General features: G+C 37.7%; 1 protein-coding gene across 1 annotated transcript in view; it reads left to right on the top strand.

Moving 5' to 3' along the window:
* Positions 1-13,223, top strand: part of SAMD3 (sterile alpha motif domain containing 3) — a gene marked incomplete at its 5' end in the record, with an annotated part of 50,702 nt that overhangs the window by 7,573 nt on the left and 29,906 nt on the right. Inside the window, 2 exons of the mRNA XM_081296546.1 lie at positions 11,545-11,730; positions 11,970-12,054. Coding sequence (XP_081152672.1) covers positions 11,545-11,730; positions 11,970-12,054 — 271 coding nt within the window. The remainder of the gene's footprint in view (positions 1-11,544; positions 11,731-11,969; positions 12,055-13,223) is intronic.

Genomic DNA, 13,223 nt, shown 5'->3' with positions numbered 1-13,223 from the left:
TGCTGGCATTGGGGTCATCTCTAGACTCCCCGATTTACTTTGCACCACATGGGATGGAACCACCCATCTTGATATATACTCTCTGAATTCCAAATGAAATAACTATCAAAGCATCTTGCAGCTGTCACCACACCACACACAGTGGCAGTTACCATTCTTGAGATATTTTCCCCTATGTTCCTTGAAAGGAACATATGTTTTCCATCCAGACAATTTGCAAACAAAAAGAAAAAAGAACACTCTGGAGAGTGGAAAGTCACCTGACTTTGGCTCTTGAAGAGTCTAGCAATAGTGAAAAAATGAGGTATGAGTGTCCCTGTGGATGAACTGGAAAGAAACGCTAGCATGCTGTAGCACAATGCAGCTTTCTTTGGTGATGGGTGACCTGTGCTCTTTACTGAATTACCTAAATACTCTTTCTGGATACAAGGATTGTGGGTCCCAATCTCATCATGTGTTGGTAGTCCTTCAAGAAGAGCTTTCTCTGCATTGAGATTCTTTTTTCTTTTCTTCTTCTTCTTCTTCTTCTTTTTAAATCTACCCTATTAGAAACTGCTCGCTTCTCCTTCAGTAGCTAATAGTGCATAAAATCAGATAAACAGGTAGCAGTTTCCTACATGTTACTTTAAAGGCACTTCATTTGAACTTGAAGTATATGTGTGCAGATGTTTTGCTTGTGCTTTGGGGCATAGCTATAAATTAGTCATGGTTTCATGCATATTTAAAAATTCTTTTAATGATGAGGAATTTTTTCCCCTTTGGTCTGACTACTGCTATGAAATGGTGTAAAGGGAGATTACCCTTTTTCAGCCTATGCTCAGTAAGTAAAGCAATGTCAATGGGTCTTCAACACATTCAGTGCATTATTTTTAGTCACTCTCACACAGGTAGCTCAGACAAGGGATGACAGGGTTGTGTGTGCCTCCTATTCCAGTATATAAGAAAAGGTAGATTTAGGAGGGGAAGGCAGGCTAGTTACAGGTCTCATAGTACAAGTTTTAATTAGATGTGTAAAATCAGTCTTCTCAATTCCTACACGTCTATGTCCTCTATTAGCCGAGAGCTCTAGGAGGTGGGGGTGTCAGGGACCACTCTTACTCACTTCTGTAAGGCCTGACATGACACAGAGTAGGTGATCAACAGATGTTTATTACATGAAGAATCAGATGTATTAAGCATATTTTGTGATCTTCTCCTGAGTCAAAGATATGTGACCATAATAGAGAATGAAGGAGCCTTGTAAGAGAACAAGGGGTGAGACATGATATCTTCAGACCTATTGCCTTAGTCACAGCTATATAAGGCAGATGGGGCAGGTAAGAGGTAAGTGCAGGTATTGAACCAGGAGGGCATCCTGGTTATAGCCAGGTTGGTAAATTTGGAGAAACAGGATAAGCAGGTAATTAAGAGTTTAGTTTTAAACCCTAGCTCTGCTATTTACCAGATGAGTGATGCTGAGCAAGTTCTCCAGCCTCAGGGAGCCTTACTTTTCCCATCTGTAAAATAAATAGAAGAACAAGTTAATGTATTAAAAAAAATTGTAAGGCCTGGGGCGGGGCGTAGTATGAACACATAAATCTTAGCTATCATTTTTATTTTCTGGCTGGTTACCAAGCATAGGGTTCAATGAGACTCAAAAATTCTGCTCTCAATTGTAAAAAGTGGTCCCAGGGATTGCACCAGGAAGTTCTGTCAGACAGCACAGACAGCAGTGTCTGGAAATCCGGCCAGGACTCAGGCTCCAGGCAAGAGGAGGAGATACTCTAATCTCCCCAGAAGGCCTGGAACATCGGTGGATAGTTGCCATAGAAGATGAAACAGAAACACTTCCTCTGAGCCAATATGAAAGAAGGGAAGGAGGAGAGAGGCTTTAAGAACCTAAATAAAGAAACCCAGTTACCACTGAGAAGGGCATCAGAGACCACACAGTTGAGAAAAATTGTCCCATTTAGATGCAGAATCCCAGATTCAGCCATGGTGTCCTGATTCACCTTGGGCCCCGATCAATGTTCTCTGCTATCTATAGACTGAGGTCTCTGAGACCATGAGACCCAAGTCCCTTTCCTTCTCTAAGTTGTTCTTGTTAGGTATTTTGGTCACAGCCACACAACAGATTAAATAAGCTTACAGATGGGAGATTTTGATTTTGACCAGGTCACTGAAGATTTCTCCACATGAAACATATAAAATCAGCACTCTGGGAAGATTCAAATAGTGGTTTTTGTACACCCAACCCATCCGCATAAAGGTTCTCTGAAGACATTTGCTGTTCTCTGCCAGGTCAGGATACAAAAGCCTAGTAGTGAGTGATTGGATTAAAATGGAAGTTGCCCTAGATCTACTTAAGCTGAACTAAAAACCAACATCTTGCTACTGCTGAACTATAAAATAGTAGTACTGAGCCATCTTGAAATAAGGAATAGATCATGCCTGGTTGCTTATTCTTATGTATGAATGAGGAAGAATAAAAGAAAAAGAGGGACTCAGACATGATAGTTCTGTGAGACCTGATTATGTAACTGGCGTGGTAAGTGTAAACTTTGAAGACAAAGGCCAAGTTTCTGGAACTTTGTGTTTCTGCCAAATACGAAGAGGAACTGGGGAATAGGTGGATGTAAAATATTTATTTATATATTGTTTCTTTTCTGATTACTCAGAACCCCAAATACAACTAAGTCCTTAGATTTCATGTTAAAAGCCAAGAACACTGAGGGTAATGAAGGAGTTGCCTGAATGTGGCTGTATAATAGCTGATACATAATAACTTGCACTGCTCAGCTCTCTTCCCTTTCTTTCTGCTTAATTATGGGTTCCCACATGCATTTTAAAAGGTAAATTCCTCCGGCAGTCTCTAGACTGTTTGGCAGATTTGAAAGCCTTGGCTAAAAAAAAAAATATAGCTTAAAAGCAAACATGAACATTCTGAAAGTGCAGGGTGAATTTTTCTGAATCAGTGGTGGGCATCATCATTGCACCAACAAAACTGCATTTCCTTCATAGTCCACACTTGTCTTGAAGTGACACCATTCAGTGTTTTCAGAGATGGCATTGACCTGTTCATTGACATGTGTCTCGATTGGGCTTTCCAAACTTCTTGTTCACTTTATTTTCAGAGAAGTAGAAACTCTTGCCAAGGACAAGGAGAGCAGGTAACTCCCAGGTAACTGGCATAATTAACATAATTAACACAGAAGCTGTTTCTGCTTAACTTGTAGTTTGTTAAAATGTGTTTCCTATTTTGAAGATATGTATCATAATATCCTTTTCTGTCCTGGAACAAGATAATAGCAAGTTTCCTAAGCTGATGTCAAAGTCTCTCTTTGCTTCCTCCTCTTCTTCTCTGTTTCCAAAATACGTAAGCCTTTTAATGTTTCTGTGATCGAATGCCATTTAGTATCAGAGTTGACAATATACAATTGAGTCCTCAATCTATACTGTTCTTAGTATATAAAGTCTGCATCCTTGGATGTAGAGAGAAGAACCCAAAATGGGATGTCAAAATAGAGGGCTTGTGGAACATCATCTTTCAGTCCAGCCCCTAGAGAGCATGATGTTTGCCACTATTTTCTCTCTCTTCCAGTGGGGGAGTGCTACTCCTGGTGGTATTCCCGATGTGAAAACTTAAGGGTTTAGTGATCTGGCACTTCTTTTCATTGGCATGTTGGCTTGGTGTCTTGCCTCTCAGTAGATTCCTTGTCATGAGTGGGTTGTTTTAATAGGAAAAAAACCCCAACTTTCTTCTTTGAAAGTTATCAATTTTCCAGGGTGGTTGTGCATGACTGTTATCCCAGTGACTCAGGAGACTGAGGCAGGAGAATTGCAAGTTTGAGCCTCACCTTTAGTCTCAGCTTCAGTAGTGTGATCCTGACTCAAAATAAAAAATAAAAAGGACTGGTGAGGTGGCTCAGTGGTAAAGCAACCCTGGCTTCAATCCCTAGTACCAAAAAATAATTTATTTTAAATGAAAGATTCTATTTTATGTATATAACCACAAGTTTATAGAACTGGCTGACATAGAATTTTATATTTAGCATTTTATCTCTCTCTCAAACATTTCTAGTCCTTTCTATAATTTTTGTCACAAACTGCTACTCAACAAGGACATAAGGAAATCAAAGCAGATGGGGAGCCAAGATAGAGCTGAGTGCCCACAGGGCCCATGTCGGACCAGGCCTGTGTCAGACAGGCCATGTCTGACATCTGGACAAGAAGTTCACCTGAGGGCCAAGAGAATATGGAGGAGAATTCACCCCAAAGAGCTCCAGATAAATCTGGAAGAATGAGGAAAACAGGGTATTTGATGTGAGAGAATCCACTGCTGACACATGTATAGAACATTCTGGAGGTTTAGCAAGGCTTGTATCTTGACTGCACCCGAGACTTCACCTTGTATGGTAGTTGATGATATGACATCATACAAAATTTACTGTATTTTGGATTATTATAATTATTAAATATGAGGAATCTAATTTAAGATGTTAGCAATAGAAACTATGGAATTTTACTTTTTCTCATGGAATCTGAAAAATCCTATCCCTTATTTTATTTGTGGAGCTGAGTAAAAAAAAAGAATGAAAAAATTTCCTTGGATTTTGGAATCAAGTAAATTGGAAGCAACAGTTTCAAATGCACAGGAAACTGCAACTTGGTTGAAAAATTTTTTTAAGGAAGGAGAAGTTTGAGGCTCTTAAGATTCTCTAATTCATAAGGAAACACTGAAGCTTTCTAGTTTGGAGGTTTAAGAGTTTACTTTCTCCCCAAAGCAATATCATCTACTTTCATGGGGATAAAATAACTACAAGCACTCAATAGTTCCAAATGGAGTTTAATGCAAAGAACAGATTCAGGTTTTTCCTTTCAAATATGAATTTTTACATCTAAACATGTAACAAATCATAGTTATTTTTCTCTTCCTGGAAAGTCCCAGAAACCCAAAGGGATGATAAATAAAGGATGGGCCTGGCTCAGAATTGCTCTCATAAATAGGAAGCAATAACTCAACTCTCAGGGAGACGAGTTACTAAAGATGCTGTTGGTCACAGTGATTTATATAGTAAACTGGGTTGCAGATGATCTACCTGCCATGTTCACCACACAGTGTCTGTTGGAATCAATGTCACTTAGCACATGGAATATGTTGTCAGGAAACTAGATTATCATGCATATGATAATTGGAAGAATATCATGCGTTTTGCATATGAAGAATTACAAAAGGCAGATATCTGGTATGGTCAAGTAGTGAATGTGAATTTATATCTCTCTCATACACTTGGTATTTAAATTATTGGACTTTAAAATTTGAAGTTATATTTCCACATTGGTTCCCAGTACTCTTTCAGTACCTCCAAGTAGAATTTGAAATTCATTAGCAGAATAAGGAATAGTATGTAGAAATGCTGTATTCTTCAATATTTGGTCTGCATATGGCTCATACATGAGGAGTCTAGAGACAGCTCAGCTGTCTTTATAGACTCCAGTCATAGGAGTAAGACAGACAACTAGTGGATTGTCCTTTTGAGTAAACTTCTTCAGAAGACAAGTTTAAGTGATAGTCCAGGTGTTCTTCAAATCAGGGCAGAATGTTTCATATGATCAGGGCAAATGTGAAAGGCCCCAAATAGTCAAATTTACATCAATGATGCTTCTTTTTCAGCTCCTTATGTTCTTTGTACTTTGTGTTTGCCTTCTCTTTAGAGACACTTATCTATGGATATGCCTCCTAGGAATCCCCTGGAATCCATTTTACCATCATCACAAAGCTACCCAGGTGGAGAAGGAAACTCTCTATAGAGGCTGGCAGGTTACAGAGAAATATTACTTCTGAAAAGTGTTCTCAGATTTTTTTAGCCAGCCAGATCTCACAGTTGCCAGCTCCGAGTTGACATAACTTACCTTGGTTACTCAGTCCGACCAGGAGTCCTGCACCCAGAACTCAAGATGCTTCTTTCTCTCCAGAATAGTTACAATATCAAGTAGGACAGGTTTATTTTACTGGGACCCTGGACTATGTCTTGAGTGGCTGGCCTGGGAAGTCAATGGCCAGTTCTGCCTGGCCCCTCCACTGACTAACATGATGAGATCAATGTTTGTATAAAATTGGATAACATTTCATAGAGGAAAAGTTTTTATGTCTATGTAGGGGGATAAATTTTATGAAATTGGAATTGGAAAAAATGGACCATTTCTTTAATTTTTTATTTTCATTTCTCTTTACTTTACAAATTGGATTATTTCTATTGATGTTTCTTCAAATTCATTGACCATTTCTTCTTTATGCTCCATTCTACTCTATTTTTTAAAATAACTTCTGTCTCTCTGCTAAAATTTCCTACCATTTCAATCATTCTAGCATGTTTTTCTTTGAATCACGGAACACTGTTAAATTAGTTACTTTGAAATTCTTGCCAACATCTGGATCATCTCAACATCACACACTATTGCTCATCTTTACTCTAGAGAATGGGTCACAATTTTTTGTTTGTTTTTGTATTTTAGTGTGTTACTTAATTTTAGATTGTGTACTGGACATTGTGAGTATTGCAATGTGCAGATATTTGAATAAGTCCTATTCATCCAAAGAACATTGTTTGTTTTAACAAACAGTAAAATTGATTGAACTTTTAAAAAAAATTTCTCTGAGATGTCAATTAAATCTGTTTAATTCTTTTATCTTTGATTGGAATATGTACATGTGTGGTTCAGGATCATCCTAAGACTGAACAATTTATATGCAAAATTTTGAGGTTAACTTCATTAACTTTTTCTTTTCTGCAATTCTCTGATTCTCCTCCACTTTTCCACAAGTTGATTGTCCTGAATGCTGTCACTAGTGTAGTCACTCATAAAAACTCCAAGTTCTCTATTAGAGTTTTAGCAGGTCTGCGTGAGGTCTGCTCTCAGGCTCAAAGCTTTAATAGGGGAAACACTCAATATTTTCCTCTTTGAAGTGTAGTATTGTCTTTAGGATCTTACATCTTTTCAATCTTCAATGTTTTCAGTTTTTTAAAATATGTCAATATTTATTATTAATATGTGTGGAATAGTTGGTCCACTGTGAGCTTTGTAGACCACTCCAGAAACAGAGCTCACCTAGTAGACTGCTGAAATTGTGAGATGAATGTTTCTCTTAGTGTAGGAGCATGAAACCCAGTAAGAAGTACACAAATATAAGAGATAAAATGTACAGAATTTTTCATGACATCTAATTGTGAGAAACAAAGACAAGAAAAAAGTCAAGATATTAAGGCTGAGTTGCTATTAGTTAAAAAATAAATAAAACCAAGGAAATTGAAGTGTAGTGTAGGTCAACTCAGGCTGCCATAGCACAATACCATAGACTGGGTGATTTAAGAATAGAAATTTATGTGTCAGAGTTCTGAAGGCTGTAAGTCTGAGGTTAAGGTGCTGACCAATTCAGTTTGGGATAAGGATCCTCTTTCTGGCTTGCAGTCAGCCACCTTCCCTCTGTGTCCTCACATGGCATTGAGAGAAAAATTTTTCTGGTGTCTCTTCTTATAAAGATATTAACCATCATTTAACCTTCATGACTTCATTTAACCCTTTTTCCATGAAGGTCTATCTAAAAATACAGTCACATCAAGGATTACAGCTGCAATATAGAATTTGGAAAGGAGGAGGACACAATTTAGTTCATGACAAAGGAGAATCTTGCTCAAAGCAAAAAAAAGATCATGGATTATTTTGGATATTTACATATGAGATGAACAAGTTACAAGTTGTTAGAGATTTGGAGTGGAACATGGAAAGAAGAATACTGGGGACCGATTTATAATCCACCAATGAAGAGCTTATGCTGTGGCACTGGGTGACTTCTCTGAGGGAGAAAGCATAGTTCAATACAGAGGATTAAGGAACAAGGACAAAAACCACCTGTAAACTCCCGGAGAATGTGAAGGAGGAATAAATTAGCAAATAAAGAAGTTGTCAGAAAGATAGGAAGAGAAACAGGAAAGTAAAATAGTGTCAAGGCAGAAAAAAGAGTTGTGAGAAAGAGAGGGTTATGAGGAAATGGTCAACAGGGCTAAGCCCAATAAGAAAGGTCTTGAAGAGGGCCACAGTCAAAGTCCCTATGTTTGTAAACTAGGAAATCATTATTGACTTTTGAGGATGCAATCTCATTAAAGTGATTGCGAAGAGGCTGAGATAAGAGCTTAAGTCAGAGCAGGATGGGGCTGATATGAGGGACATATTTAGGGTTTAAATAGGGAGTTGGATTACTGGGATAGTGAATGCAGTTAAGAAACCACTGAAATGTCCAAAACTGCCAGAGAAAATAGAGCCTGCTGGGTAACCTATGCCTTCCAGCTTACCTCATTCATTCCTGCAGCAAAAATCATTACATATCACTTTATTAAGCAATGTTGCATGCACAATGTAAAAAAAATAGCTCTTCTCTCAAGTAACATCTAAGTCTCTTCTGCTCCCTGCCAACGCTCAACTTGTGTTCTTCTGTGCATTCATATTTTTCCTGAGTGAGTTGGCACTCAACTGGACCTGCTTCTTAACAGGACCATGTTCCTTATCCTTTGAGAACCCCCACTGGATCATACTGTTTGCTCTTTTGGAGCAGAAAAAATCAAATGATTGTTTACTCTTTTTATAGTAAGACAAAGTTGGAGAGTCAACATTGAACTTTTCATGAAAACGCCCATCATTCTTTTTAAACATTGAGGCATGATCAAAGGGTATAATGCTTCATTCAGTTAGAAAGGAGAAATAATGATAAGAATCTGAGGTGACAAATATATTAGCTTGATTCAATAGTTGGATATTATGTATAGATATATCGTAGAGCTTCACTTTGACCCCATAAATACATAATCATTTGTCAATAGTCAATAAAATGTTTTATTTTTTTTCTTTTTTTTTTTAGAATTTTTTTTAATCTTTATTTTTTAGGTTTCGGCGGGCACAACATCTTTGTTTGTATGTGGTGCTGAGGATTGAACCCGGGCCGCACGCATGCCAGGCGAGCGCGCTACCACTTGAGCCACATCCCCAACCCCAATAAAATGTTTTAAATGTGATAACGATACTGCCAATTATCAAATTGTCAGCTTAACTCTAAGTTTTATTTGATTTAGGATATAAACTTTTATTACTCATATAAACTGAGTGTTTAGTAAGTAGTAGACTGATTCATTTAGACTGGGGTCAGTCCTAGGAATTAACATGTTTTCAAAGCTTTCCAGTTGATTTTATTGTGCACCCAATAATGAAATTCACTGAATTAGAGATCTGTGGTTTTGTGGTGGTGATTTTTTCCAAAGACCCTGGCTTTGAGGTGGGAGCAGAAATATTAATGTCCTCTGAATTTGAGAGTGCTTTCTGCCCTTGCTCTTATTTTAGAGTGACTTCTGTTGGTACTCTGCCCAACTCTAACTTTTTAAGGATATTATGAATAATTTTAACAACACAATAAAGGATTTTTTAAAAATTCCAATGCAAATTAAATTTTACAGATGAAAATGATTACGCCTACAGTTTATCTGCTTCCAAATCAGAATGTATTATTAGTTTTATGAGTCACCTTTATTGTATAATTCTCATTTTGACTTATATTAGTTGGCATAGTTTGGACTATAGCCACTTTCAGAATATTGTTATATTGTTTTAATGTAAAGAAAAGGAAAATTCAATGCCTCTGTGTCTAGTAACTCATCTGGAGCATAATGAAAGTATCTGTTTTCAATAGATTATGTGTTTCTAGCTACATTCTAGGTGTTCAGTAGAAATAATCCCATGTATTATAGTTCCTATCATAATGTTGAAAAGACTTACAGAAAAATATATATATATAACAGATAAAAATTGTACCAAGCCCTATTTTATAATATCAGAATATCAAAGATACCTATTATATGGTGTGAAGTGAGTGAAAGTAACCTCAAAGCCTAAAATAAGCTTGCAACTAGCTTAGCTGCTTGAAATCCACTGGGGAAAAGGATATAGACACTGAAACATACTAAACCAAGTTCAACATATGCCTAGTTAAATCACCTTTTTAAACTCCAGGGAAGGCACGAAACATAGCCAACAAACCTTGCCTTTATTTTATAACCCTTGGTCTCACAGATAAGGGAGAGATAATTTGGCCATAGAAGAAAAAAATAAGGAAAAAAATAATAAATGTGTAGTTGAAAATGGCCTGTAGAAAAGTAGCTGCCACATAGTAGACTCCTGATGCACATTGGTTGAATGAACAAATGAAATGAGAGAAATACACTGGCAAATAGTTTGGACTGAAGCAGAGATTTATGTCTGAGAATTATCTGTTGCTGTTATAAATCCAGTATTAAATTACTTATGTGCTTTTTTTAGGATTTTTTTTTCACCACTGATATAGTAACTGCCAACCAGGAGAAGGCCAAAGGAACTTACCATGAAAACAGATGAAGGTGTTTTGTCCTGCTTGCTTCATTCCCCATAGTCCATTATAACTCCTGTGTTCTTACAAAGGGTGACCTAAAATGCTCAAAGAAGCCTGACTTTTCAAAGCTCATCTGGATTTTGTTTGAACTTCTAAGAACTCCATCATCATTAGAAAAGTAACCTACTTAGGCTAATTTAAGAAATTTCTCTGTTGTCTTCAACTTGGCGTCTTGTCTTCTACGCCGTCCCTTCCATCCCAATCCATCTTATTAATGGAATAGGTTGACAGTGTTCTAGTGCTTTTGATTAACTGCTGCTTAGAAATTTTACTTTAGATTCTTCTTTATACCCACTCAAAGATCACCCACTCACTATAAGGTTTTAAAGTGGTTCTGATATTTGATTTTATAAACAGCCTAATCGATGTTTAATTTCCATAACATAAAATTCACCCATTTAAAGGGGACAAACAGTTAATTTCCATCAATTTAGGTGGCCAAGCAACCATTGTCACAATCCATTTGGGCCATCCTTAGCCTCAGGCAACCACTGATCTGTTTTCTGTAGTTATAATTTTCTGTCCTATTTTGTAGAGCTGTCATGTGAATGGAATCAGAATATCTCTGATACACTTATTTTTTAACTATAAAAACTAAGTTCATCTTATTAAGATGGCCAAAGACCAACTAAATTAAGTGGACCTTATATTTCACTATAAATGATGAAGGAGTAATTAGAATTTTCTTATTTGGGTGTGAAGACTAATTTATTGTGGGTTTCATTTATTTTACTGAATTGCAACTTATTTTCTTTCTGCTAGATATCTTGTTCAGTTTTGAGCTATGCTTAAACTGTTACCTCTTCAAAATATATGGGTTAACATTCTTTCCAACTTCAGGCTTTTCTCTAAAATCTATGTTATTATGACATATTTTTCCAGAACGACAAGTACTTATGTGTGTGTAAAGGCAAAGAAAAGAGAGACTTCCAAAATTTGTGGATAGATGAATGGATATATGATGAATTTATGACTTCATATATTTAGGCCTCAGGAAGTTTGTTTAAAGCATTAGTTCTCAGGGTGTAGAGAACTAATAAATGGCATATATGTTTGGATTAGAATTTCATTTCTTGTGTGTTTTCATTTCACAGAAGAAATATGAAACATGTTCTAGCAAGGAATAAAGCATTACAGTGGACCAAATCCTACATTTTGCCAGAGTTTCCCTATGATGTCAAATGCATGTTAGCAGAACAGAAATGTCCAGATCACAGCATGAGGATAAGGATCATAGAGTTTCTCCAGGCCGACATGACTAAGTATCTGGAAGGCTCACTGTAAGTGATAACAGGGAAAACTTGCTGGTTTGGGGGAGGGTCTGCCTTGGAGTAGTGTAGAACTCACTTGCAATGAGGTCTCTTCAGATTTTGAGTGACATACGGCATCTAAGTCTAACATGCCAACAATTGAATGTCTATTTTGTTCTATAGAAAGATTTGAAGAGGAGTCCGGGCAATTTAGACTCCTCTTGAATATGGACTGCTAGAAATGAAAGCTATCTCCCTGTTATGAACAGGTATCCCACCACACAGCAATACAATGATGTGGTCAACGCCCTGCTGCAGGCCCACCCCTTCCTGGACGAGGATGGCTGTGGCTTTGTAAGTAATGACATGGCACCATTAACCTGTTCATCTGAGTCCATCTTAAGATAATAGCCTGTATTGTCCACTTAGATTCTGATATTCTTTCCCCTTTGGTTCTCTCTCTTTCTGACTGTCCCTACTTCTTTCTTTCTTTTATTCTCTTCCTCTTCTCCTCTGTTACCTCCCTGTGATAACTTCTCTGTCTCTGCCTCACCTGTGTTCCTTTGTCTGCCCTTCATCATCTTTCTGTCCTTCTCTTAAAGCAGTCTGGGAGCTCCTATGTTGCCGCAGTCTAGCTGGGCACAGAATCACGAGCCGCTCAAGCAGGAACAAAACTTTATTTTTGAAAATGCCGCCAATACTCCGTACGCGCCCGGCAAGCAAGCCGGTTCCCCCATGCGGTCAAGTCTACCGGAACCGGGCCCAGGACCTCCCCCGGAATTCCCTCCTACTATCCTTCCCCAACCAATGGAACTCTCCAGGAGTCCAGTAACATGAGTCCCGTAGCAGGCCAAGGTGAACAGCAGGAGTCCAATTTCCATATGAATGTAAATCTTAACATAATCATATCATCTCAATGGCTAGCTGGCGTCACCTTACAACCAAAAGTGCCATGCATCATATTATTTCATATTATTTGGTTGTGGCTCCTAGCACTATGTGACCCTCTAGGAAGGAGAGGAGATGACATGTGTCATGGCTGTCATCAACCAATTGTCTCTTGCCCTCTGATTAGAGCCAGTGGGGAAGTTGTCTGCTTGGAGGTCTTGCTTGCCTATCTCACCTGCCCTTTCACAACTCTAGTGTCTTGACACCCCAAGATATATGGGCAGCAGTTCTAAACTCTGACTGCACCTCAGGAGACCCATAGATTTTTGATTTAATGGCTCTGAGGATGTGGCCCTGACATGAGTAATTTTTAAAGTCCCCCAAATTATTCTAATGTATTTCCAGGGTTGAGAACAGCTGCTCAGTACAAATCCAACTGTCTGGATCTGCCTATTTCTTGAATTTGAAAGACTGGGATCTATGTTGTACAAAAGTATAAAAATACTTAGTACTAGTGGACTATACACTTAAAAATATTTAGACTATAATAAAAGGTTGAGTGTTTATGATATGCACTAGCGGTATATGATTTAATAAACAATCATAGGGAAATACAGTTCTGTGTACATAAAAAC

This window comes from Spermophilus citellus, assembly GCF_964194105.1.
Source record: "Spermophilus citellus genome assembly, chromosome: 5".
Lineage (NCBI taxonomy): Eukaryota > Metazoa > Chordata > Mammalia > Rodentia > Sciuridae > Spermophilus > Spermophilus citellus.
The sequence above is the reverse complement of the archived record's forward strand: the minus strand, read 5'-3'. Positions and strand labels throughout refer to the sequence as shown.